General features: G+C 48.6%; 1 protein-coding gene across 1 annotated transcript in view; it reads right to left on the reverse strand.

The window, feature by feature from the left end:
• Positions 1-3,535: 3,535 nt before the first annotated feature.
• Slc36a1 (solute carrier family 36 member 1) overlaps positions 3,536-26,568 on the reverse strand; it is a 35,612-nt gene continuing 12,579 nt past the window's right edge. Inside the window, exons 3-11 of the mRNA XM_052757665.1 lie at positions 21,858-21,948; positions 21,303-21,391; positions 20,451-20,546; positions 18,666-18,750; positions 17,172-17,390; positions 15,299-15,397; positions 14,252-14,418; positions 12,394-12,563; positions 3,536-7,399 (exon numbers count right to left, since the gene is read on the reverse strand). Coding sequence (XP_052613625.1) covers positions 7,128-7,399; positions 12,394-12,563; positions 14,252-14,418; positions 15,299-15,397; positions 17,172-17,390; positions 18,666-18,750; positions 20,451-20,546; positions 21,303-21,391; positions 21,858-21,948 — 1,288 coding nt within the window. The 3' untranslated portion in view covers positions 3,536-7,127. The remainder of the gene's footprint in view (positions 7,400-12,393; positions 12,564-14,251; positions 14,419-15,298; positions 15,398-17,171; positions 17,391-18,665; positions 18,751-20,450; positions 20,547-21,302; positions 21,392-21,857; positions 21,949-26,568) is intronic.

A 26,568-nucleotide genomic window follows, 5' to 3' on the forward strand; every position in this document is an offset into this window, starting at 1 on the left:
GCTCGTTTATAACAACTGTCACCTAAGGACATCAAGAGTTATTATTTTCGCTTTTCTTTAATTTTTTAGACAAGGCCTCATGCAGCCGAGGCTGGCCTTGAACTTGCTACGTAGCTGAAGATGACCTTGAGCTTCTGGTCATCCTACCTTTACCACCACCCTTGTTTACGCAGTCCTGGGGACTGAGTGTTAGGTCAGCCGTCCATCAGGTGAGCTACGTCCCAGCCACCAGTTCCTTTCTCCTAGCACAAGCAAAATTTCTATTCAGATAAGAAGAACTGTGTTTTGGAAACACTGGAACCTTGGACCTTACTCCAAGGTCCACAGAGAAGCACTCACAGAGGACACCTCCCAACCCAAAGACCCAAACGCCTCCCTTCCTTTGTGCACCTTCCCAGAGTGGCCACCAGAGGGCTCTCTGACCTTAAGAACCATCCTCCCATCAAACTACCTGGGCCCACAGGACTTCAGTGCAAAAGGACAGTCCTGTCACTGCAGGACACAGAGAGTTAGTTAGCAGGCTGCCACGGTGTTGGGGCACTGACCTGGTGCTGATTGATAGCCTGGGCTGCCTCCTGAGATGCAGGACTGCCCTCTGGGACCCAGCTCGACAAAGACAAGTCTAGCATTTTCTCAAATTCTCCAATAAGCCTCCAAGGTCCAGCAAAGGAAACTGCTTGGTGAGATTAATGTGAAACTAAAAAAACATAACAAAGGCAACCTACCTGTCTGGGACACCACTCTCTATAGGTTACACTGAGTCCCCAACCAATGCAGGGACAGGCTTACCCCTAGGGCATACGAGGAGGAGAGGAAGCAGGTCTCACTTAGCCAATGTTCTCAGCAGCTTAGGAGTTAGGCAAGGGGCCAAGTGCAGAGACCCTCGTTATCCATGGGACATTGGTTCTAGGGCCCACCAAGGATACCAAACTCAGGAAGCTTCAGCCCCCTGTATAAAACAGTGTCCTGTTTGCCTGTAGCCTACACAGGTCTTCCTACATACTGTACACCCTCTCTAGATTGTTTCTCATATCTAAGATCATGTGGATGAGAGGTGCGGGGACCACGAAATCTGCACATGCTCAATATTAAGTGTAGCTTCTCCTACTGTCTCCTATGTTGAGTTGGTTGAATCTGCAGCTGAGGTACCCACAGACCATGAAGGGTTGATGGAGCCACATCTCCCTAGCACAGGTTAGTATAAGGCTAACCAGATAACAGCACATAGCTGAAGAAGGAGCCATAAATTCCCACCAAACTAGCCAGGGGAGATTCCAGAGACAAGCAGCCATCTGGTCTGTGTGTTAAGCATAGATGAGGGCAGCCAGCTCGGTCAGAAGCAAAGAGTGTGATGGCCCAGGGGCTGAGAATATGGACAGCAGGGTCGCTCTCACAGATGACAATGGGGGACTAGTGAGGGGAATGTGAATAGAGTAGGCTGGGGTCAGAGCACAGTGTGGGTAGCCTAGGTAGCCAGCAGGTCTAGGGGTGTAGGGAGGCTTCTCTGTGCACACTGGAGGAGGGCAGATGAGAAGGGATGAGAGCAGGAGGCAGGAGCCATGGATCTCGGGGGCAAAGACATGAGGAGAGAGACCTGGCTAGTTAGAAGATACGAATCTTGAGTAAGTTTTTAAAACTTCTTAATGTTTCTGTTTGCAAAGGACATATGACCAGAAGTTTCTTTTACTGGCTCTGAGTGTTAAATACGATGCTCTATAGAAAACTGTTGACTGCCCAAAAAAGGCAGCCTCTGTGTAGTCCCCACAGCCACACACCCTTGTGCCAAGGTCAAGGGCAGACTGTTATGGGGAGTGAGGAGATTATAAAATGCTGGATCTGGGGAAATGGCTCAGTGGGTAAGAATGCTTGCTGAACAAATGTAAGGATCTGAGTTCAGATCCCCAGAACCCACATAAAAACCTGAGGTAGCCACCTACATGCTTTTAACCCCAGCGTCATAGAGGCAGAGACCAGAGGGTCCCTGGGTCTGGCTGGCTGCCAGCCTTGCTCCAGGTTCAGTGAGAAATCCTATCTCCAGGGAGTCAGGAGGATGCCCAACATCCAGGTGTTCATACTTGCGCGCGCACACACACACACACACACACACACACACACACACACACACACACACCACATACACAATAAACAAAGAAAGAAACATTTAAGATCAAGGCAATGTTCTACATTTTTATTGAGATGGTCTCAACTCATCAAGTTGTACACTGAAAAACAGGCAAATTTTTCTAAATGTAGATTAGAACCCATTTTTTTTTTTTAATTTTTAGAAAGGTGAGGGAAACTAATGGCCGTGGTCTAGGAAAGTGCACCATTTGAGGTTCCCCGTCTCCAAGCACATCTACAAAAGGGGAGCTGTCTACCCAGAAAACCAGGGTCAGCGCACTGTCACACACATGTGACTCTATCAGAGCACCTGGCTTACCTTGAGGGGCCTGGAGATCTGGGAGTGCAGATTCTGGCCATTAGACATGAATGACATCTGAATGACATCTTGATGTGGAGCATGGAAACAAGTGCTTTGACTTCCTTCAACTAATATTTCCAAATGCATTTTCTTTTTTTTTTTTTTTTTTTGGTTTTTCGAGACAGGGTTTCTCTGTGTAGCTTTGCGCCTTTCCTGGAACTCACTTGGTAGTCCAGGCTGGCCTCGAACTCACAGAGATCCGCCTGGCTCTGCCTCCCGAGTGCTGGGATTAAAGGCGTGCGCCACCACCGCCCGGCCCAAATGCATTTTCTAAACCTTTCATCTGTTCGTGATAATCCCTTTACCCTCCCAATACTCACTCACAATCCCCCGCCCCCAGGCTGTAAGCAAAGAGAAGGGGCGGGTACCTTGAGAAGTGCTTGAATTCTGGTACCAAAACCCACTGTTACGGTTCCTTGTGCCAGCTGGTGGCCTGTAAAGACTGAGTCTTGGGGACTTTGGGTTGACTCAGTATATGTGCACACACAGAGCCATGCGCCAGACAAGCACCTCAGTGATGGAGTACACATGCAACGGGGAATTAGTAGCCACCCCAGTTAGTGTAAGCAAACTCTTCGTGTGTATAGATATGTGCATGCATAAAAACAGATCTCAAAGAACTGGCTTAGTTATGGCTGACAGGGTGGGCTGGCCTCGGTCCAGCGTGGAAGCTCAGAAGCTGGCACTGTGGTCTAGAGACAGAATTCCTTCTCAGGGAAGCCACAGTTCAAGAACTTTCAGACAGATGAAGCTACCCACATTAGCAAGGGCAATCTTCACTTAGTCAACTGCTCTAAATGTTAACACTTGCAAACACCTCGGCTCCTATTGGACTGAAAACCAAGTTGACGCCTAAAACTACCCACTGAAATATGCAAAGGGCATTGGAAATGCTTCCCCGGGATTTCAGGGGAATGCTGAGGGGGTTTAAGGAAGCAGGACTGTTTAACAGAATAAAATCCCTAGTCCCTTTCTCCCTTCAACAGACGGTCCTACCCTGAGGGATACTTTTTTTTTTTCAAGCATGAAAACAAAGACACAGATTACAATCTCTCAAAAATAAAAAATAAAATTCATTTATTGAAGTGGAAATTTAACACAAGATCCATGTGCTCAACCCAACTGAGACCTAGATGCTCTGGCACGCCCCCCATGCGTACGCTTACCCTACTGAAATCACACACAAGTAGGCACACAACACACAGTGCTATCTGGCCATTAAGACTCTCTCTGTATGGCAATTCTCTTGTTCCTTGATTCGCACATCCACTGGCAGTTTACAATACAGACACAGGATTTTATTATTCATTTAAAAAAAAAGAGAGAGAGAGAAAGAAAACAGCTTCTTCAACATCACCTTGATTTAAACCAAAGAACAGGCGAACACCAGGCACCTTCCAGCCTCATTTTTCACTTTCTTTTTTCTGATAACTGCCTATAATGTCTCTGACCAGGGAATGACTCAGGCTACATGGAAAAGGAAAAACCGACCAGGCGGAAGCTGGCGCGACCAGCGGAACTAAAGTGCCTTCAAGTACTGACCACAGTTTCAAAGTCGAGCCAGACGGCTTGCTCTCCCTTAATGGTCTCTGATTTGCAATGTGCTTTAGAAAATGAAATTCTAAAGTCGACTTGGCGCCACCCTCCTGACGGCCATGTCCCACCACTCTGTCTGGTTCCCGTATCAGGTCTCAGCAAGTCTCAGTGTCCCAACGGGAGTGGTGGCTGGGGCTGGCCAGTAGAGAAAGCAAACCCACATCCAGAGTCCTCGACCTACATAGAGGACAGAGAATGCTGTAAACATGACCAGAGCTCTGTACCTTCCTGGAAATCAGGTGAAACAGTAGTGTCCCAAGGCATGACACCGAAGACAGGGAGGAATCTGAGGATGAAAAAGTCTAAAGACAGGCTCTGGGATCTGTCTTCAGACCACTGATCACACCTGACCCATGTCTTCCAAGGGTGAACAGCAGACAGTGAGCACCTGCCCAGGTGTGGCTAGAGAGGTCAGGTGGGCGGGGCTAAGCTAACCCACACCCCTCCTGACCCGGACCGCAGCACCTTGCAAACGATGCCACTAATAAGGGCAGGGTGAGCTGCACAGGTTGGATCACACTCTCCCCGGCAAGTGCTCACATTCAAGTCTGGGATAACGGGTCTCTGAACTGCGGGTGCGGGCAAACAGCAGGCTGGCAAGGATCAGGCAGCCTGTCTGCCCTTGGGGCATCTGGATGAAGGCGTACTCTTCACAAAGCCTTGCCTGTTGGTCTGATCAAGGTTCCATTTATCTGAGTGTTTTCTCACCAGGGGCCATCTGGCTCCCAACTGAGAGCAGGAGAGACCAGGAGGGCCCTGACTCAAGGCTCCTGTGAGCCCTTAGGCTGTGTGCAGCAGAGGACCCGCTTCCTCTTCTACCGGGAACTATATGCTTAGCAGCTGCCTGGAGTCCATCTAGAAAGGCCCTGATCTTCCTGAAAGAGTCAAGCCACCAGACTGCCAGTGCCTCAGGAGCACAGCAAGAGGCCACACCAAGGAAGCTGCTGGCCTAATGCTAAAGCACTGGCCTAATGCTAAAGAAGGCACTCCACACAGTCTCAGGCCAGGGGCCCTGAAGAGACAACTGGCCTTGTGTGTTGGGTCTTGACTTCCAAAGCCACCTGGATAGGGGTGCCTCTAACAATTCTGAATACACTGTCCCTCCAACCAGGAAGCCATGCTCAGGTGGCCTCAAGGAGAGAGTCTGGCCCACAGTTGGGTTACTGGAACCCACGCCCAGAAATAGCAGGTCAGTGTCTGAACCTACTATGGTCATTTTTCAGCCTAAGACTTCAGAAAACAAGGTGTCTGTGAAGCCCAGCTGGACCTGGCCACATAAGCAAGCACCTGTGGAGACACTACTGAGTGGAAAGGGTAAAAAGCACTGCTCTCCGGGGGCTAAGGGCCAGCACGACAGCCATGCCTCCTCCTAGCATCGCTGCTTTGACCAGCTGCTGCTGTACGCCAGAGGCCACCCTTCCCATCCCTTGCCCTGGAAGTCACTCGGCAGGCTCTGGACAGAACAGCAGGAAAAGGCTTAGCTGCAAGGTTGGGCCACAGCCCTTCTAGCTTCTGTGAAACACAAAAGCAAAACCCTGTTAAATTCTTACTCCTTTCTCTAAACTGAGGTTCAAGGCAAATCCTATCTCTAGGTAAGAGCCTGGTAACCAGGGTGGAGGAGACATAAAGTACTCTGTCATGTATGTATGTATGTATGTGTGCATGCACACATATGTGCGCAGTCACACGCACAACTCAAAGATGGGGAGCTAATGACTGCCCTTTGAAAATCTTTCGTATACCAACAGGGAAGCAGTGGCAAGCCACGAACTTTCTTAGCTGCCTCAAAGGTCCACCCCGAGGTGACTGACCTAGAAGCCATGTGACTCTGGGAGGTGTGATGGGGGAGGATACAGGTCACAGTTAGTGTTTAGTGGTTCCTTGGAAGCCCAGGATACACAGGCAGCCTGGGACAAGGCGGGGCTTCTGCTCTCTCCCCAGGAACTGTAAACAATGACCCTTGTGCGTAGTGTCTACGAAGAGAAGGTCAGACCCACACCCCTGTCCTCAGCCAGCATACCACAAGTACTTCCGAATGCCCATATGGATTCAGTCTCATCAATGGAAGTCTGCGTGTGCATAGTGCATGCCCACATGGTCTGCTTAAGGTCTCTGAGCCAGCTAGGTGTGGCAGCTCATGCTAGGAATCTCAATACTTGAGGCAGAGGCAGGAGGACCAAGAGTTCAAGGTCATCCTTGACACAGCAAGTTCAAAGCCAACTTTGGTGACATGAGACCCTGTCTCAAAAAACGAAACGAAACAAAACAAAACAAACAAACAAAAAGAATGGCCCCTAGGCCACTTAGCCAAGAGGGTGGAGGGCATATACCGTGGTCCCCTGGAGGAGGTTTCTTTGTGGCAGGAGAAGCCAAGTGCAAGCCGATGAAGGAGAAGTAACCCACCATGATGCCAGGTCTGAAGTCAGATCCCCAAAACCTAAGCTTAAATAAATTATAAATACCTCCAATCTGAGCAGCATCTCATTATCTTTAAGAGCTAAAGGAATCAAGTGGGCAGTATTGTGACCTACACAGCAATGAGAGAGGAGGCGGTGTGGCCTGCGGGTTCGGAGGGCCAGAGCCTCTCGGGACTCAGCTGGGGTGGAAGAGTGAGTGAGGTACAGCATTTGGGAGCCTGGTGAGAGAGAGGCCTGGCTCTGTAAAACGGAAGAGTCTCCCCTGATTTCCTCTAGACCTGGCCCTGGAAAGGAGGACACAGCAGGAGCAGGACTCTACCTTTTAAATAAAGTGAGCTGTGCTATGGGAATAATTATGTGTGGCAGATGAGGGGGGCCGGTGCTGGGGGAGGAGGCATGATGAAGGAAAGCAGTGACTGTACCGTCACAAGTGGAGTGACCGCACCCCACCTTCCCCACAAACTCAGTCTCACCTAGCTCAGGGTACCCAAGGGTCCAATGCCAGGTGGAGGAGCGCACAGGCAGCAAGCCTGCCTTTCTGCAGAGGCTGAGCCATACCTGAGGCTGTGGGGACACTACCGGGAGACACATAAGGGTGGGGCTGGGCAGGTGCAGGGAACACACCCAGATCCTTATATGAAGGCACTGGTGAAATTGGTAGAGATGTCGACTTGGCTTGGCTGGATCAGCTCAAACAGAGACTCGTAGGTCCCCACCACGAAGCCCACGAAGCCCAGGATGCTGATGAGGGCATCCTTGATGATGGTCAGGGGGCTCAAGCCCTCCCCATAGTAGGTGGTCACCTCCAGCAGGGGCGGGATGATGAGGGCCAGGGCGCTGCTGCTCAAGGAGCCTACTAGGGAGATGACCAGGTCCAGGCGTGGGACGAGGATGGCCAGAACACCTGCAGAGAGAGGGGACATCTTTGGTCAAGAACGCCTGGGACTGTGCTCACTGGTCAGAAATTTCAGTCTGGGTCTCTATTTGGAATAGAGAGCTCGAAGGAAATCAAGGCGCTATCTAGTCCAATCTCTGGGCAATACGTGACCAGAGATGCAGAATTACTACGGTCTCCTGGCTTGTGACAGCCCCGCCACAAGTTACTATGTCATGATTGCCTGTATGTATTCTAGGCTGCCACTGAACTGGAGATCTTCCTGCCTCAGCCTCCCAAACGCTGAGATTACAGCTGTGTACTACTCACCGGCTGGTCTTCCATTGAGTCTCTCCCCAAAGGGAAGGGCGGGGGTGGAGAAGAGTGTTGTGTCTTCCTGAGAGACCACTCACTTCCCTACACTGATGGAACCACAAATATATCAGTCGTCAAGTGCCAAAGAGAAAGGACTATACATTCCCAACACTTCCTTTTCCAGAAGACACCATGAGAAAACCCATGATAATTTCATCAAGTGCTTTCATGTGTGGAGGTGGGGGAGCATGGTTCTGCCTGAAGACTGTCTTCTAGGGAAAGTCCACCATATCAACAAGCCACGTCAGTCTGGAGACTTTGAACGTGTCTTGTAAACAAAAACTGGGCTGAAGAGACAGCTGGTGACGTGCTGTGAGCCTTGCAAGGGAAGCAAATGAGAGCTGGAGGGGAACGCAGCGGACTGCTCTCACCACGGGGCGCTTCGGGAGCTGCTGGACCGGAACCCTGGACTGTGGGGTGTGAGTCTCCCTCTGCCCGTGTCAGCCTCCTAGTAATTGCCCTATGAGTCGCAGGGTGGAAACATAAGCAAGGCAGCAGTCGGGGAGTTGAGCCCAGCGAGGGCAGGAGGAATGAGGCTAGGGGTGTAGGCTCTGGACTTGGAGTGCCCAGCCTCTCAGCTCCAGCACCAGACAGTTCCTTCTTATGCTTCCCAATTACCAAACAGTGACCAAAGGGGGGATCACTCACATCAAAAACTTAAGAATGCTTAAGTGCCAAATGAATGAATGAATGAATGACTTTGGAATAAACATAACCAGGTGAGAGCCAAGAGAGATATCTCTACAATGAAACTTATAAAATAACAAAGAGCCTGACGGTGGTGGCATATGCCTTTAATCTCAGGAGGCAGAGAGAGGCGAATCTCTGTGAGTCCAAGGCAACCTGGTCTACCAGAGACAGGTCTACTTGTCTACCTCGTTCCAGGACAGCTAGGACTACACGGAGAAACCCTATGTCCAAAAACAAATATTATGATGCTACAGAGGCTGGCAAGGTGGCTCAGCAGTTAAGAGTATTTACTGTTCTTGCAAAGGACCCAAGTTCAGCTCCCAGCACCCATATCAGGCAACTCACAACTGCCTATAACTCCAGATCTAGATCTAGGAAACCCAAAGCCCCCTTCTGACCCCTGTGGGCACTACACACACACACACACACACACACACACACACACACACACACACACACACACACACACACACACATTAAAAAAGAGATCTTTTTTTTAAAAGGAGGCTGGGGACTGGAGAGGGCTCAGTGGTTAAGAGCATTGGTCACTATTCCACAGGACCTGGATTTGATTTCCAGCACCCACATGGTGTTTATAACTCCAGTTCTAGGAGATCTGATGCCCAGGCACTAGGCACACGTGTGGTAAAACATCCATACACATAAAATTAAATAAAATAAGAGGCTGAGCCGAAATCTCCCCATTTTTCTTGGATATGTAAATTGATGAAGAGGAAGAAAAGTAAAGAAAACATTAGAGACAGCAATAAAAACAGGCTGCTAATAAAATGTGCAGGTATAGTTGAAAACAGTCAAATAAAGATGGAGAGTGATCCATCAATCAACTTTGCCACAAGGATTGAATAAACAGAGAAGAAAGAAAGGAACCCACACGTGTACATCTGAGTTGGTGCTACCCTGAGAGGCCTCTTCTGCCTCCCACAAGGACTTCAAAGTCTCCGGGGAAGCCAGGAAAAGCTATGCAGCTGGCGAAGATGAAGGGGCTGCCTCCTTTTATAGGACAATGAACCAGAACAGCTCACAGGAGATGAGAGAGCAGAACATGCTCTCAGAGATCAAACCCAGGCCGGCCCTGTGAGTGTCCTTCAGTACAAAGGAGGAGAGTCAGGCACAGACTGAGCCAGAGAAAACAAAGCATTAAATGAAACCAAGAGAATCTAAGGACAGGATGATGTCTAGAGGCAGGGATTGCCACTTCCTGCAGGATAGGGTAGGATAAGCCTGTGGGGAAGCAGGTCCTATGCTTCGGGACATTTTACAGAGACTTTTTCTGGAGGATCCACACTGGGAAGGCAAGTTATTTGAATGTTCCATATCCTGTCTTGCAGAAACCCTTTAGACTCAAGAGGCAGGCCCTCAGAGCTGACGAGACAAGCCACTACGCACAAGATGCAGTCTCCTCAATGTTTAAGCTCATCAGTCCTTGGAGGACACACACCTCGGGAGACGCTGAAGGTAAGAGCAAAATGCAGCCTGTGTGGTTGGTTGCTCCAGACCTTCCCTATCTTATCTGCCTCACAGGCTGTTTCCATGGGGGGGGGGCGGGGGGTGACTGCAGTCTGCCAAAGAGCAGAAGAAGGAGAAGCCACAGTTCTCAGTGCTACGAGCTCTCCAAAGGGCTGGGGAACCCATGATGGCCAGACCCAGCCTGCAAGAAAGCCTTAGTAGAGCTGCCCAAGGTTACGTGAGAGGATCAAGGTCACCTCCTTAGTTCTAGAGAATTCTTTCTACATAGATGCCAAGAAAGCTGGCCTCCTCCTACCCACTGTCCTTGCAGGAAAACAATGGTGAGCCAAGTGTGGTGGGTCAGTAAGATCAGAGTTCTAGATCCTTTAATACCAGAAGTTGTCCTCTGACCTCTACATAGATCCTGCCATCATGTATGCATATAATAGTAAATACAACAAAAAACATTCAACTCCAGTTCAGTAGTTTACAGATATATATGTATACATACACATACATATACAGATATATATTTATATACATATGGATATGCCTGAGGGAGGAGAAAAAAATCATAATAGACCCATCTTTATTTCAAAGGTGGAGGCTTGGATTTAATAATTTAAGGACATTACCAGGGAAGTCTTAATAAAATAAGCAATGAGATGCTTGCCCCAAAACAATAAAACTAACATAAAAGCCTAATTTGGAAAACTGTGAATCTCCTGAAAATCCAAATCAGAAATTAGGGATCAGTTGGTTAGGGATTCCCCAGTTTAACTCACAGAAGCAATGAGGAAAAGCTAATTTTTAAAACTTGACCTTGCTTTCAACAAACAGAACATAAGGTAATACTCTGAGTTTAGTATTTAATTTGTACTCAATGGCTCAGGATAGGGGAAAGGGGAAAAAACTTAAAAAAAAAAAAAAAAGAGGTAAACAGCCAGGTTAATCGACAGATGTTTAAAGATGAACATACAAAAATAAATAAATAAATATCTAGGATCATCTCCCCAGCTCAAGATGGACAGCTATTTAAAACAACAAGTACATACTTTCTATCAAACTAACAAGTCTTCATTAAAGACAAGGTAAAGTGGCTAGCTATTGATTGATTGACAGAGAAAGGCAAGGTCTTGTGTATTCTAAGCTAACCTTGAACTCTTAACCCTCCTGCCTAGACATCCTAGTGTGGGGATTTTGGTATGTACCACCATATCCATTTATGTGGTGCTGGGGATGAACCCAGGGCTTCATGCATGCCAGGCAAGCCCTCCACCAACTGACCTACTACCCCAGGCCTCTGCAGCGCCTTTTAGATATTTACCTATTTTAGATAGAACAGTAACAGTGCCTTCTATTAAAGTTTCCAGTCCTCACTATGGATGTGGATGAAGTGGCTATCCATTTATCCAACCATCAATTCATATCCATCCATCCATCTAGCCATCTTTTTATCCAGTTATCTATCCATCCACTCATCTATCCAGCCAGCCAGCCATCTATTCATTTATCCATCATCTATCTACCTAGGCTGTCTGTCTGTCTGTCTATCTATCTATCATCTATTGAAACAGAGTTTCATATCTATCTATCTATCTATCTATCTATCTATCTATCTATCTATCTATCTATCTATCATCTATTGAAACAGGGTTTCATATATCCCAGGCTGACCTCAAACTCCTGATTCATTCATTCATTCATTCATTCATTCATTCATTCATTCATTCATTCTCTCTCTCTCTCTCTCTCTCTCATCTATTGAAACAGGGTCCCATATATCCCAGGATGACCTCAAACTCCTGATTCTCTATCTATCTATCTATCTATCTATCTATCTATCTATCTATCTATCTATCATCTATTGAAACAGGGTCTCATATATCCCAAGATGACCTCAAACCCCTGATTCTCCTGCCTCTACCTCCCCAGTGATGGCCTTGTAGGTGTGCACACCACTCAGTTGATTTTGTGCTGAGGATGGAACCCTAGGGCTTCAAGTATTCTCAGTAAGCATGCTACAAACTGAGCTCCACCCCCAGCCCTCTGAAGTGGCTTTTAGATTGTTACTCATTTCAGTTGGGACAGTAACAGTGTGCCTTTGTTCTCGATTGTACTTTAGACCTCATCTGTAAACTACTGTCCTCACTTCTCAGTTCTTTGGGGTCACTGAGAACCAATTCTTCGCGCCCTGGTTTATGCCTTGACTCCAGCAGTATGGCTGTGTGCCAGGCTCTCAGTGGGAACAATTCAGATGTCCTCCAGGCTTCAAGTCAGTGGTTCTCAACCTTCCTAATGCTGTGACCCTTTAATAGGGGTTGTGGTGACCCCAACCATAAAATTATTTTGCTGCTACTTCCTAACTGTATGAATCATAATGTAAACATCTGATATGCAGGATATCTGATATGTGACCCCTGTGGGGGTCATGACCCACAGGTTGAGAACCACTGCTTTAAATAAATGCAGAAATAATCTCCCCTACTCACATGTTATGCAGACCAACGCAGTGCGCACACCAAAGTCCACCACTGTCTGGTAATGCTCAGGTACTCGGGACGTGACGACTGGGATGATGATCTCAGCAGCGACGTAGAACTGAAGAGCATATGTGAAGAAGATGCCTACGGAGTACAGCAGCTTCACGGACTGGTACAACCTGCAGAGAGTGAGTGCTCTCAGGAGCCTGATGGTGCACTCTGACAGCCCTGGACAGAGGCCAAAGCCGCCCCTGCACCCTGGAGACAACGGCAAAGGTCACCACCCCACATGGCTTCAGACTCACAAGTTTTAGGCCTGGCTCGTGCGCTCGCTCTCTCTCTCTATCTCTCTCTCTCTCTCTCTCTCTCTCTCTCTCTCTCTCTCTCACACACACACACACACACACACACACACACACACACACACTAAATGCAAATTGATTTTTAAAAAACCAATCCCCCATAGCTTTTATGTAAGGAAGGCCTACAAAAATGAAATGTTAATTCACAGAAAACTGGCTAAGTCAGTCACAATGCCGCCACATAGCTCTTCAAAACAAGGAGGCAAGCCAGGTACATCATAACCCTAGCACTCTGGAGAAGGAAGTAGGAGGGTCAAGAGTTCAAGGTCAGCCTCTGCTATACAGTGAGTTTCAGACAAGCCTGAGCTACATGAGAAGTTGCAAAAGAGAGAGAGAGAGAGAACAAAGAAAAGGAAAAAAAGAAAGTACTCCTCCCCCCCCACACAACACACACTTACACACCTCCTAGTGGTACACTGTGAGCGCAGAGACTGTGTCCCCATGGTGTGGTAAAATGTTCTCTGTATGTATACCTGCATATCTGAAATCTTTGCCCTGTGAACAGGAGCAAATACCTTTCAAAAATAACTATTAGACTCCAACAAGACTACTTCTGCCCTTCCCACACAATTCAGGGCATCTTAGAATCAGCTAGTGGCCAGGGGGTCCCCTGGGCCTTTTATCACAGATATGTGGCACTCCACATGGAGGTCACTGACATGTCATGAGGTACTCCAACTTACCACCCCAGAGCACAGTGCTTTCTAATCTGATTTAGTACATACAGGAAGGGCCACTCTGTCTTTAACAGAACTCCACCTTCATCAAGGCCTGTGCATATGGCAGCGAGAGCCACTGGCCACTCGAAGGCACATTCAGTAATTTAAAAGCAGCCCGGAGGGAAAGACTGAAATCACTCTGAACAGCAGCCCCCTTGGTTGGAAGTGCGGTGAACCTGACCCTGAGATGCCCGCTGACGAGGGATCCTGTGCTACACACTGACCCTACTGAGGCGGCATTTTTCCCGATCTGTCCTCACCCAGAGTCTCACCATTCAGAGTGCCATGAAACAGGCTGCACGGAAAGGCTGCTCTAGGTCCCTGGGTGTTTCTCAGGTGAGCAAAACAACTGCTCTGCACAATGAGGTTTTCAACTTCCAAACAGAGGCTGCTTCGCACATGCTCTTGGAGAGCCAGGCACTTCTGCAGGTCTGTTTTTCCCTATAGCGTGTCCACTGAGGAAAGACATTTGAGGAAGGACTCCCGAGAGCCAACAGTCCACAGGGAGATGTTCCCACCTGCACGGCACATCTGTGACTGCCCAGACAGGCCTGCCCTCCTCCACAGGTGTCTGGAATGACTGTAGGCACAGAGCGGATACTTAGTCCTTCTGGGCTCAATATTTCCCAGGAGAAATGCCTTAACAGACGGGAGGTTCACGCATGAATTCAGTACAAGCTGCTGCAGGAATCACAAGCTCAGGGTAGCCAAGCGGCAAGGAAAAGCGGCATTCTTACCTATCACCTTCTGGAAGTTTCCAATCCCCCCCCCATCCCCTCCACGTACCAGCAGTTGGGCAGGTTGAGTGTGATGCTGCCCTTAATACTATCTTCAAATTGCAGGTACCCCAGGGTCCCCAGGCTGATATAGAGGGCAGTGATGATGGTCATCCCCAAATACAGGATGAATGGAAACTTCTGGGAGTCCTTCATTTTGTTCTCAAGGGGCAGAACCTATAAAAAAGTGATAAGGGGGAAGAAAGCACGTGAGAAAGAAAAGTGGACGCACCACGGAAATGGCATTATCAGTGGCCCGGGGGACTTGCTGCACATGCATGAGAACCTGAGTTCAGATGCCCAGGACCCACAAAAAAGCCAGGTGTGGTGGCGTGAATCTGTAACCCCGGCACCTGGCAGAGGTGGGGTGGGGTAGGAGGACAGGCTGATCAATGGAGCTCGATGACCAGACAACAGTCTAGCCAAAGCAGGAAATTCTGGGTTCAGTGAGAGACATCATGTCCAAAAACGGACAGTGCCAGGGGGAGACACGTGATGTTGACTTCTGGCCTCCAAACACAAAAGCGCACACACACACACACACACAGAGCATCTTGAAAGAAAATAGAATCTTTATTGCCAGACCCCCAAGTATGCATTCCTTCAGTGCACAGTGAAGTCAGTTATTCTATCAGCAACTACACTCTCAGGCACACAACGGGCTTCAGAACCCACTGTCTAACCAGGAGTGAGGAGAGGTAAGACGTCAGAGGCTGGGGGCGCCCTTCACCTCATAGCAGTATGGCCCCCAGCAAGACTCTGATGCTTGTCCTGAGATTGCAGCCTCCAGCCAATTTTTCTAAGCATGAGCTTCCCTTCTTCAATTTGTTTGTGCGGGGGAGGGAAAGGGTCTCCTGTACCTAGGCTGGCCTCAAACTAGCTATGTAGCCAGTGATGACTTAAACACCCACTTCCCGGGTGCTGTGACAACGGGCACGTGCCACCACATCCAGCTCAAGAGATAATCCCCAATGGGGTTTCCTAAGCATTAAAGCAGACAGTGGGAATGCTGAGGGACCAGGGAGCACTCAGGCCCAATCCACAGTGCCCCTCTTACCATGCCGATGCCTTCAAAAGCAAAAATTGCCGTGCCAAAGAACAGAGGGTAGGTCTTCCATGGAGCCACCAAGGGGAGGTGTTTGGGGTCCGGGATCCCCTGGAAAAGATGAGCAAAGCCAAGGGCTATTCAGAGACTCGGACTTTGAATCACAAGTCAGGGCATACCTTCTCCTAAATCCAAGATTTCATAAAAGGAAGAAGCTGATGAGCAAGCTGGAACAGTCAACTTTTCTCTCTCTTCAGGTTGCGAAGCCCCTACTTGCTGTGGATAAACATCTGCCCAGTATACCAGATGCTCACATGCTGACGCCTGCATAAAGCCTCACTCTTTCACTCCGTGAGCGCAGCCCTAGACATTTGATATAAGAGAAGAAACTGAAGAGATAAGAGAAACTGAGCAAAGCTACTTAGAAAGAAAGAAACGGAAAGCCATCTTAAATACTCCAAAAGAAGAGATCGATTAACCACACGCTGAACATATCACAGAATATTACACACTATATAAAAAGTAAAAGTAAAGGCAAACACGGGAGTGCATGCCTGTAAACCCAGCACTTTAGGAGGCTGAGGCAGGAGGATCAGGAGTCTGAAGTCAGCTGGGACTCGGTATGTGAGATAGTAAAGAAGAAGAACATGAAAAACTGACTATTGGATAATATTGAGGAAATATTTAGTACATTATAGCCAGGTGTTGTGACTTACATCCGTAATCCCAGTCCTCAGGAGGCTGAGGCAGGAGGATTAGGAGTTCAAGATCAACCTATGATATATAGTGAGCTGGAGGCCAGCCTGGGCTACCTGGTCTGAAAAACTAACTAACTAACTAACTCCCACCACAAAGTTATGTAATAATCATGCTGCAACTATGCAAACATCAGCAGGGATAAAGCTGGAAGACGAGATCTCTAGATGGGTCTCTTCCTCCCCCACCTTCCTTTTTTTTTTTCATCAGTTAGACTGAGCACTTTAAAAATATCCAGAAGCACACGGGAAGAATGCTGAGGAATGCTGAGGATAGGAAGCAAAACAATTTCTTTTTTAAACGTAAAAGTCAAAGCTGAGGATGAGGGTGGCTCGGTCGTTACAAGAGGACACACTGCTCTTGCAGAAGACCCAAGTTCAATTCCCAGCACCTACACTGAGTGCCTTACTACTATTATGTGACTCCAGGAGGCTCTGACACCCTCTTGAGACCTCTATGAGACCTGTACTCATGTACACATACCCACACATATATGTATAATTTTAATTTTTAAAATTTGACTCTAAAAAAAAAGAACATTTTGGTATTCGGGATATAGACAAATAGGTATCTCTGCTCTAAAATGAAACCTGAGCACAAGCTCACTAGTAATTACTCCTGAGTCACAGATGAAAATATACTGGAAACAGATGCTGCCCACAGGTAAGTGACTGACAGCTGCCAGGTTTACCTATCAATCAGATGGAGCTGTGAGGAGGGGTTTCACAGTTCACAGCTATGAGTGCTGGGTGACTGAGACAGGTGGATAGGACAGCCATCATTCCATCAATTGAGTGATTGATGTTGACAATACTGATCTACAACTCAGTGAAGTAGAGAAAGTTCCCTATCCAAAGGAGCTTGTAAATTATAAACACAAGCTCAATTCTACAACAAGATCAATAAAATAAAAGCTCAAGAGAAGTGTCATAAAATACATAGATTGAAAGACCTAGGTGGGATGATCTCTTTGGTCTGTCACGGGAGGCCCATCTGGAGTCAACATTTGTTCCCATCTCCCCGGGAAGTTGTGCAACATCTAATCTAAATATGCCACATGTAAGTAGTGCGTGATCACTCCATTTGATTTCCCATACTCCACAGGATGGGGGAGGGCCTGGGACTGTACCTGGATGATGAATTGGTAGATTGTGACAAGGCTGACCAGCATACTGATGTTGGCCAGCAGGGAGAAGATGGACAGAACGCGCAGATTCCTGATGAAGGTCAGCAGCACCAGGAAGGGCAGGAAGACGAGCATGTAGAGTCGAGAGTCCATGGTGGGCATCAGGACCACAGTCTCATTGTTGTGGCAGTTGGTGGTGGTCCCGTTGGCTGCCTCTATCACCTGGAATGAGAAGGAAGGAGGCAAGCCATAGGTGACGAGAGCCAGCGGGTGTCCAGCTGGAGAGAGTTCTGACGGAGGGTCAGGTGTGTGAACTCGACATTTTACATAGGCACCAATCAATGGCTGAGGAACATTCCTGGGAGTCTTCACTGTTGCAAACCATCTGAGCTGGGTCTGATCATGTTTCACAAAAGACAGAAGGATGTGGGAGACAGATGAGTGGAAATTTAACGGTAAGTTCTTCCCATTCTAATCCTAAGCTTTCCTGCTGGTGTTCGGGAAGCAGAGAAGCCTGCAGGCCCTGAGTAGCTGTCATGCCTGAAATGAAGGGGGACACTCTAACACTTGAGTCCCCGCTTCTGGCTGTCTGAACTCTGGAACCCTAGACAGTTGGAATTCCCCCAGTAATCTAATGCTGAGAAAAGGAAGAGCCCTGGTGCCAGCCAGGGCTCCTGGGAAAGGGCAGGGATTCCACACAGTGCCAACAAGATAACCTGTCCAACCACCTTGCAGGAGAGACTGGAGCAGAAACAATGACGGGCCAGTGACAACAGGACCACACCTTGATCAGGGCTACTTCATTATATCTTTCTCTTTCCTTCATATTCAAACCTTAATCTCCTGTTGGGACCCTTGGTGGGGACCCATGGATCCTTCCGATCAGTGAGGCCATACTGAGTAAGTCTTTTTCTGCTCTTCATTATCAACTCTGTTCTTTTCATTGACTTATTCAGAACAGGAGGCTGAACGTGGCTTATTAGAGAGCTAGGGCACAGGCTCTGACCCCAACTCCATTAACAGAGCCTTTAGGGCCAAGGGTTTCAGACATCCCATGTCTGTGAGATACAACCCTGGCTTCTGTCAAGGACTGAAGGATCCTGACACCTAAGCCTGCCCGCAGCCTCTACAGAGAGAGCTATGCATGTCTACAGATAAAGGTTCCATTACTAAAGGCTTCCACAGGAGTAACACTAGAGGGCGCCACCTGCTGAGGTTTCCCTCTGCCTGCTGCCAAGGACTACAAAAGCTACCCAAGACCAGCCCTTGAAGAGCTTCTCCTCCTTATGTAGGGGTGACTTCAGCCAGGTAGAGTCCAAGGACCTGGAGCCAGCTGATGGCCACACAGGCAAGGCAAGGCAAAGTCTCTTTACATCACGGGTTTTTAGATGAGAAGCCAACACCAAAGGCTCAAACCCAAACCATTTTGGCTTGGAAGGAGCCTTGAACAAAATCTACTCGATTCTCGCCCTTCCCTGTTTTTCAGAAGAACTCTACCTGTTTAAAATTGTCAGCCAGAAACACAAAGTAGACGCAGCAGAATCCCAGCTGAGTGACAATGAGGAAAAAATCCACGATGTGCCTGCAGAGGGGACGAGAGGAACACACAGACCATCAGATCCCAAGGCTTCCCAGGAGATGAACCTCTGAGCAGCAGGTGATAAGTCAAGCTGGAGTGACAGGACAAAGCATGCCAGTGTCACCAGAACCATTTGGGAAGGATAGTATGGAGGGGCCATCTATACTCTGCAAGTCCTTTCCCTGGCTCTTGTCTTTCTGCATGAGCTCAGGGCATCACCAGAGCACAGCCTGGCGCCTGGCCTTCTCCTGCCCATCCACCACACTCAACTCTTCCTTCCTAAAGCTACAGAGAGCCCTTGGCATGAAAGACCAGGAAGCAGCCCCTTCTCAGCCTCTTCCTACAACCGGGACCCAAGAACTGACCTAGCTGCAGGTGAATGAGCAGAAACAGGTGTGCCAAAGCAGACGGCTGCTAGAGCAGCGTGGCCACAGCTGGGGACGATCTGAAGCCCCAGCGAGAGGAATAGGGTGGCCACAGCTGGGGACGATCTGAAGCCCCAGCGAGAGGAACAGGGTGGCCACAGCTGGGGACGATCTGAAGCCCCAGCGAGAGGAACAGGGTTACAGACCCTTCTCAAATGGAACATGGCACGGCACTTAGAAAGAACGGGTTAGATCTGGAACCATTTCTGGAGAAAACTATCCAAGGCATCAAAGGACAAAAAGCAAGTTTCCAAACAGCATACACGGGAAGAGCCACTTGCCAAAAAAGGATAAATGCCAGAGCACATGCATGTTTCTATGTATACAGCAAGTTCCAGAAGAACCAGAAGGGTGCCCGTGCCACCGGACTATGGCCAGTATTTAATTCTGTTTTTCAAACTGTGCCCTCTTGCCAAATGCAAACAGTATTCTTCCTATGAGAACAGGGAAGGGTGTGTGGGAGAATGGAGGGAAAGGAGGGAGGGAGGGACAGACAAACAAACTACAGTGGACACTTGGTGACCTGGCTGCTCCTCAACAGATATTCTGCCAGAGAAGAAAGGAAGGAAGGAAGGGGGGTGGGGGGAGAAGGGCACACGCCATATTATAGGGTAGAGCTGTACATGATGGCAAGCACCCTCCTCACTGAAACGAAAGTAAGGATTCAGGCCCTTGACAATGTGAATTCTCTCCATCTACACAGAACAGAAAGTGGGTTGTTTCTCTCCAGTCACCTGGAAAGTCAGGAGAAATTCCCCAGATCTCCCCACCTGCTCTGGACGCTGCCCTTGCCTGCCCCATGCCCTTCACCCCACACGGCCAGACTCCACCCTCCGGCCTCTCGTCTGCACACTCCTTGCTGACTCCATTGTTCCTGGCTTCTCTTCCCCTCCCATCCACCTTTCACCCTACGAAGCCCCTGCATGGTGGGGACAACATCATTTCTGTCAGGGAAGCTCCTTTTCTAAGCTGGAATCATTTTTGTGCCATTTATGAGAGATGGCATAAGATACATTTGTTGAACGATCGGAGCGCTCACAGCCTTCGGGGGGCCTCAGAGTGCACACAGCCTCAGGCTCTTGGGGCTGGGAAGCCTTCAGAGGTCCTTCAGGTCAGGCACCAGATATTAAAGATGAGGAAACTGAGGCCCAAAGATACCACTGGTTGAGCTAACCCCAACACCACCCTCTGCTCCTGGCACTGTCCCCACATCACACCCTCCTGTTTCCGGTCCCCATGCTGGGAGCTGTGGTCAAGAGGAAGGGGGAAATCAATCACCTTCCCCAGTGGGAGTGGCTCCGGACCCAGGCGCTTGGGCTGCACTCCAGTCCGTACATCACTGTGTCCCCATAGTCCAAAAAGGGTTTGTTCAGTCTGGAAAAGCAGAATGTATGGGTTAGACAACAACGGTAAAAGAAAAGACGGAGATACTGGGACATGGGCCAGTTCCCCGCCTGTCACCCTGAGGGGACCTCTGAGTCCCGCAAGGACCACACGTGGGGTGCACGTACATATGTGTGCGCACATGCATACACGTTCATGTGTGTACAGGTGCACACACACGGAGGACAACTGTGGATGCTGGTGTCTCCCCCAGTCGCTCTCTACCTCTTCCTGAACCTGGGGCTTGCCCACTATTAGAATAATGGCTGTCCAGGGAGCTTCCTGTCTCTGCCTCGCCGGGGCAGCCACTGCAGGAGCTCACCCCTGCACCCAGTTTCCTCTTCTACTTTTTAACATGGTCACTGGGTTTCTGAACCCAGATGCCCATGCCGACACACTAAGCATTTTACCAAATGAGCCCTCTTCCAAGCCCTGGGTCACAGGTATTAAGTAAATGGATGGAATCCTCATCATAATCCACAAGCATCTGGTAGAGATATTTCAGTGCAGTAAATTAACAAGCGCAAAAATCAGAATGTGGTCTCTGCCCGCTGGACATACGTAAATTGAACAGATAAGCCCAAAAAAGGTTAAAAAAAAAAAAAAAAGCAACACCACAGTGACAGCAGCCATCCCCAGCTAGGTGACGAACCCAGAGGAGCTGTACAACCCACTTTCAGACTGACGAAGGACCACGCTGGCAATCTCCGCCCCTCAGGAAGTGGCTGGGGGGGGGGGGTGTCTCACCTGCGGCATAAGTGATGAGCACACTTCACCAGGATACTCATGCAGTGCACGGCCACGATGCCAATCACCAGCAGGCTGAGAGGGCCCAACTGGGGACCGAGGTTGCAGACAAAAGAAAGAGAAGCAGCAGAATTAGGAGAGAGCCCGAAAGAGACTGGGTGTGCAGATGGCAAAATGCTATTAGGGCACTTCTAGGGACAGAGCTCCGGACAGCAGGAGAGAGACATGATCCAGGAGACTGGACCTGTGTGTGTCCTCAGCCCTGGTCTAGACAGTTGATCTGTGGACAATGGATCCACAGGGCTGAAGTTCCTGGCAGGCTCTGGGATGTAGCAGGGGTAGTGATCCTGAGGGTGATCAGCAAGGTCAGCACTTGGACGGCCAACACCTCCGAAACCATGATGGCGCTGGGCAAGCAGCTTACGTGTGGTGAGTCAAAGGGAGGGAGGGGCTGCCAGCTAACGTCACTGGCCCAGGCTCAGAGCCTAGGAAGTGCCTGGCACACAGAGAGCCCTAATGCACAGCTTTTGATGCGTGAATGTCTAAAACCTTTACCAAGAGGCCTGCATTTTTCACTGCCAGCGGCAGCCCCAGGAGTCCGGTGCCAATGTTGCCTTTTAGCAGGTGGACCAAGGTCTGGAACCATCTGAGGTAGGAAGGCAAGGAGGAAGCATTAGTTACAATTCGGGCCGATGCTTATCCACACATTATCTTATCTGATTTCCCAAACAATCTTGTGATGTCTTATTTCATAGATGAGGAACCAACTTGTTCAAGGGGCATGCCTCCCAGGAACAGCACTTCCTAAGCCCTCCTCTCTTAGAAGCCAGTTCAGAGGGATAATGGAGGCTCTTTCCAGGCATTCCATCTTTTCTGGCTGCATTCAGGGCTGGATTTGACCACTGAGTGAACCACCCTGACAACTCCCAAAACGCCACAGAGGATGACAAGATGTAACTATGAAGGGTAGACCTCAGTGTGGGAAAACAGGGGTAATCAAATAAATAAATAAAGTCCAAACTGGCTGTGGTGGTGACATTTAATCCCAGCACCTAGGAGGCAGAGACAGGTGGAGCTTCTAGAGTTCAAGGCCAGCCTGATCCTCACAGCCAGTTCCAGGCCAGCCTGATCCTCACAGCCAGTTCCAGGCCAACCAGGACTATATATTGAGTCTCTGTCTTAAAAATTAAAAACAAATAAACAAAAAAACTACTCGATAAATAAATAAAATAAAGCCCAACTCCTCTAACAGTCAGTCACCCAGTACCATGAGGGACTCAACATCCCAACTAGGCCAGGCATGGTGGCACACACCTTTAATCCCAGCCCTTGGGAGGCAGAGGCAGGAGAATCTCTGTGAGTTCGAGCCCAGCCCTGGTCTACATAAGTTCCAGGACAGCCACGGCTAAATAGAGAGACCCTGTCTTAAAACAACAACAACAAATGTTTCTATTGGACTTTGTGTTTGAAAAGATAGAAGCCAAATGCTGCTTTGGGCTCAGGACTAGAGAAGCCCTCTTCAGTGGTCCCTGGTTCACCCCTGTGCCCTAAGGACAGAAGTCCCTCTAAATTTGTACAGATTGCCCCCACTGTTTTATGACTTCATATAAAGCCTCTCACGTGTTCTCATTCATTTTTTTTTCACTCCACAAATACTTGGGTGGATATGGATGAGTCAGATGTGGATGTCAGCCTCTAGAGATATGTAATATCTCAAGGGAAATAAGAGATGAGGGGGTAGGGGAACAGAGCCAGGGAGAATTGAGGCAGGTGAGTGGGGGGCAGAGACCTGAGGCCAAAAGGTGAAGTGTGTGTGGTAGGATGGGGGAGCTCACTGCCATGTGTAGTGGGTAGCCATTCCAGCTTTGTTCTGGAAGTTCCAACCCCCATTGAGACTTCGGCAACTGTCACGCCTACAAGGCGGAGCCAAGGGAGGCGCCGGAGGACCCGAGATCTGGATCGGCGGGCGCTCTCTCTGTTGCGGGACCCTGGACTGGAGAGGTGGACTGAGCAGAGCTCCAGAGAACACCGCTGGACTGTGATACACCTTCCCCAGACTCCGCGACCTACCTATTCCTTAATTTGTAAGTTACGCCATTAAATAAATCTCCTTTTAACTACGTGGAGTGGCCTTAATAATTTCACCAATAGCCATGGGCAAGGGGAGGCTACAGGCCCTGCTGAGAAACAAGGATCACCTGAGGAATGGGTTGTGATAACAGCAAGGGTGAGTCAGGAGTTTCCCCTTCTATAGGGAAGGCAGAGGCCACCCAGACCACACAGGAGTGTGCTGGTCATACCTTTCTTTGCCTCTTGTTCCCCCACGACAGAGCAGGAAACAGCTCAAGTGAGGTGCCTTCAATCCCTCAAGACTTGGCCCTGGACAGAAAAATCCTTTTGCACAAATAGCCCTCAAGATCCTTCAAAACTGACATTTGCACACAAATCTGCATTTGGCAGAAATCAAAAGTCAACAACATTGCTGCCCACAAAGGCCATTCCCTCAAGTCTACCAGGAAGGTCATCTGATCTACCTCCATTCTAGCATCTGCAGGATGGACCATTGAGAAAAGGCCTTTGACTCCCAGGAGTCCTGCAAGGGTCCAACCGCATTATCAGCAGCCAGCAGCCAGGAGACGTAACGGGCTGTTAAGTCTCTGTCCTGGCAAATAAATGTTTAACCCACTGAAGTGCAAAGGTAAGTTTGTACCACACCCTCTCTCCTCCCTGAAGCCTTCCCCAAACGCCGCTGTGCTGGGCTTCCTGGCCCCAGACTTGGCTGTCTGTCGATCTGATCTGCGTGGCCACTCCCTTCCACTCTGGGAACTGTTATCTCACCCGAACCGAGAGGTAACGGGACCAGGGCAAGGTGATCCCGAAGTCCCTTCCACTCAGAAACATCAGGATTCTAGGCCGAGGGTCAAAATTGTCCAAGATGATGTCCCCTCAACACCAGGTAGGCATCACAGTATCGCCTCCAAGGCTGACAGTCTACCACAGGGTGGGTTAGCTTCTGAAGACCTACCAGGTCCCTCCAGTTTTCATTTGTGCCTTCAGTGGCTCTTAGGCTTTTCTTTCTTTCTTTTTTATTTTTCTGGTCCCAGGTCTTATTTTATTCTCTGATGAATTAAGGACCCCTGATATCTTTGCTTATGTAGGTTTTATCTACATAAGTTATATTACTAAAACCCAAACTTTAAATTTTACAATTTAAAATAACAGTAAGTCTAATACATACTAGTAGTTTAATGATTAACATTAAATATGGGAATGGTATTGTATCACTTGTTTTTATAAAGAGTCACTTAATTTTTTAATTTATGTGTATGAGTGTTTTGTCTGCACTCATGTCTGTGAAACATGTAAGCGTAGTGCCCTCACAAGCCAGAAGAGAGTGTCAGATCTCCTGGGACTGGAGTTATGGACAGGTGACCCACCATGTGGTTGCTGAGTATCAAGCCTGGGTCCCCTGGAGGAGCAGCAACCATCTAGACCTCCAGCCACTCATTTTTTTATTTTTATTTTTTTTGGTTTTTCAAGACAGGGTTTCCCTGTGTAGCTTTGCGCCTTTCCTGGAACTCACTTGGTAGCCTAGGCTGGCCTCGAACTCACAGAGATCCGCCTGGCTCTGCCTCCCAAGTGCTGGGATTAAAGGCATGCGTCACCACCGCCCGGCCATTTTTTTTTTTAAATTGTATTTATGTGTGTGTGCGCGCACACTCACGTATGAGTGAGAATGCCCTCAAAGGCCAGAAGAGGGTACGGGATCCCCTAAAGCTGAAGTTATAGGGAGTTGTGAGATGCCCAAAATGTGGGTGTTGAGACCAGAACTCAGGTCCTCTGCAAGGGCAACAAATGCTCTTAACCACTGAGTCTGCGCTCCAGCACCACCTCCCCCATCACTGTTTAAAATATCTCCTAAATGTCTCACCTAAGAGAAGACAGCTGGGTTTCTGCTTCAACCCTCAATCTACATGTGCTGCTTTGCTGAAAGCCTATGAGAAAGTGTGCTCTCCCTAGACACAGAGCGGGAAAAAGAAGGAACATTTTAGCCGTCTCTTGAACTACGGCAGTTCTTCTCTGACATCACTCCAAAATGAAATGCAGGGGTCCTTTGTTGTTGTTTTGAGGCAGGGTTTCTCTGTGTAACAGTCCTGGCTCTCCTGGAACTCGCTCTGTAGACCCGGCTGGCCTTGAACTCACAGAGATCCACCTGCCTCCATGCATGGGTTCTTTATCAGTTAGCTGCAACATGGACTCTGAACCTCCCATGATCCGTTCCTTTAACACACGGTTGCAGCTGTCTGCAGCGACCTTTCCCTCACGCACAATTTCCTAACATACGTGGAGGTTCCAAGGTTCCGAATACCAACCTCTTTCATGACGGCAGCTCAAAGCCACACTTTGACCTCACCGGAAAGCATGTGTGAGCTCACAGTGCTGGGTACAAGGGTGGATGGGATGTTCTGTTTGTTTGACTTTTTTTTTTTCTAATTTTTCTTGAAAGTTCAAATTTTACGTGAATCACAAAAACATTGTTGATGGTTTTTCTTGAGTTAATGGGTTCGTTTCTTTCATTTTCAAAGGAAATGCTTAAATATTAGGGTATGGGAAACCTAGTTAGCTAGTTGTTCTTTCTAGTAAAATAAACCTTTTCTGTTAAAAAAAAAAGTGAACAAAAACTCCAGTTAGTTCAGTTGGCAACTGCCAATACTTGCACTCTGGGATCTGGTATTTTATATAGTGACTACCAAGAGACCCATGCTAAGGGTTGCAATTTAATAAGAATTAATGATCTCACTATCTCGTCAAGGACTTGTTTGGTTATTGGAGACAGGGTCTCATGCATCCCAGGCTGGCCTTGAACTCCCTATGTAGTCCAGGATGACCTTGAACTTCTGATCCTCCGGCCTCCAGCTCCCAAATGTCCCCACACTGAGTTTATGTGTTATGAGACCTAGGCAAGCACTCTGCCGCTTGAGCTACGGCCCCAGCCCTCATCAAGGACGATCTCAAGTGAAACTGGCCTTTTCCTTCTACTCACAGGTGACTAGGATAGTGGAGATATGGGGGGGTCGATGGGGAGGGAGCTGCAGACACACACTGCTCCTGCGTCCTCATGCACATGTGAACAGGACGAAAGGCAAATGACATCTTAGCACTTTTAGGAAGAGAAACAGTCTTGGGACCCCAAAAGCTCTACAGAGCGTATTTGGCAAATGGCTGTTCCATTTCAACCAAGACTAGCTGGTGTCTCAGCCTGCTG

The sequence above is a fragment of the Peromyscus californicus genome, unplaced genomic scaffold, assembly GCF_007827085.1.
Source record: "Peromyscus californicus insignis strain IS unplaced genomic scaffold, ASM782708v3 Scaffold_3__1_contigs__length_106647218, whole genome shotgun sequence".
In the NCBI taxonomy this organism is placed as follows: domain Eukaryota; kingdom Metazoa; phylum Chordata; class Mammalia; order Rodentia; family Cricetidae; genus Peromyscus; species Peromyscus californicus.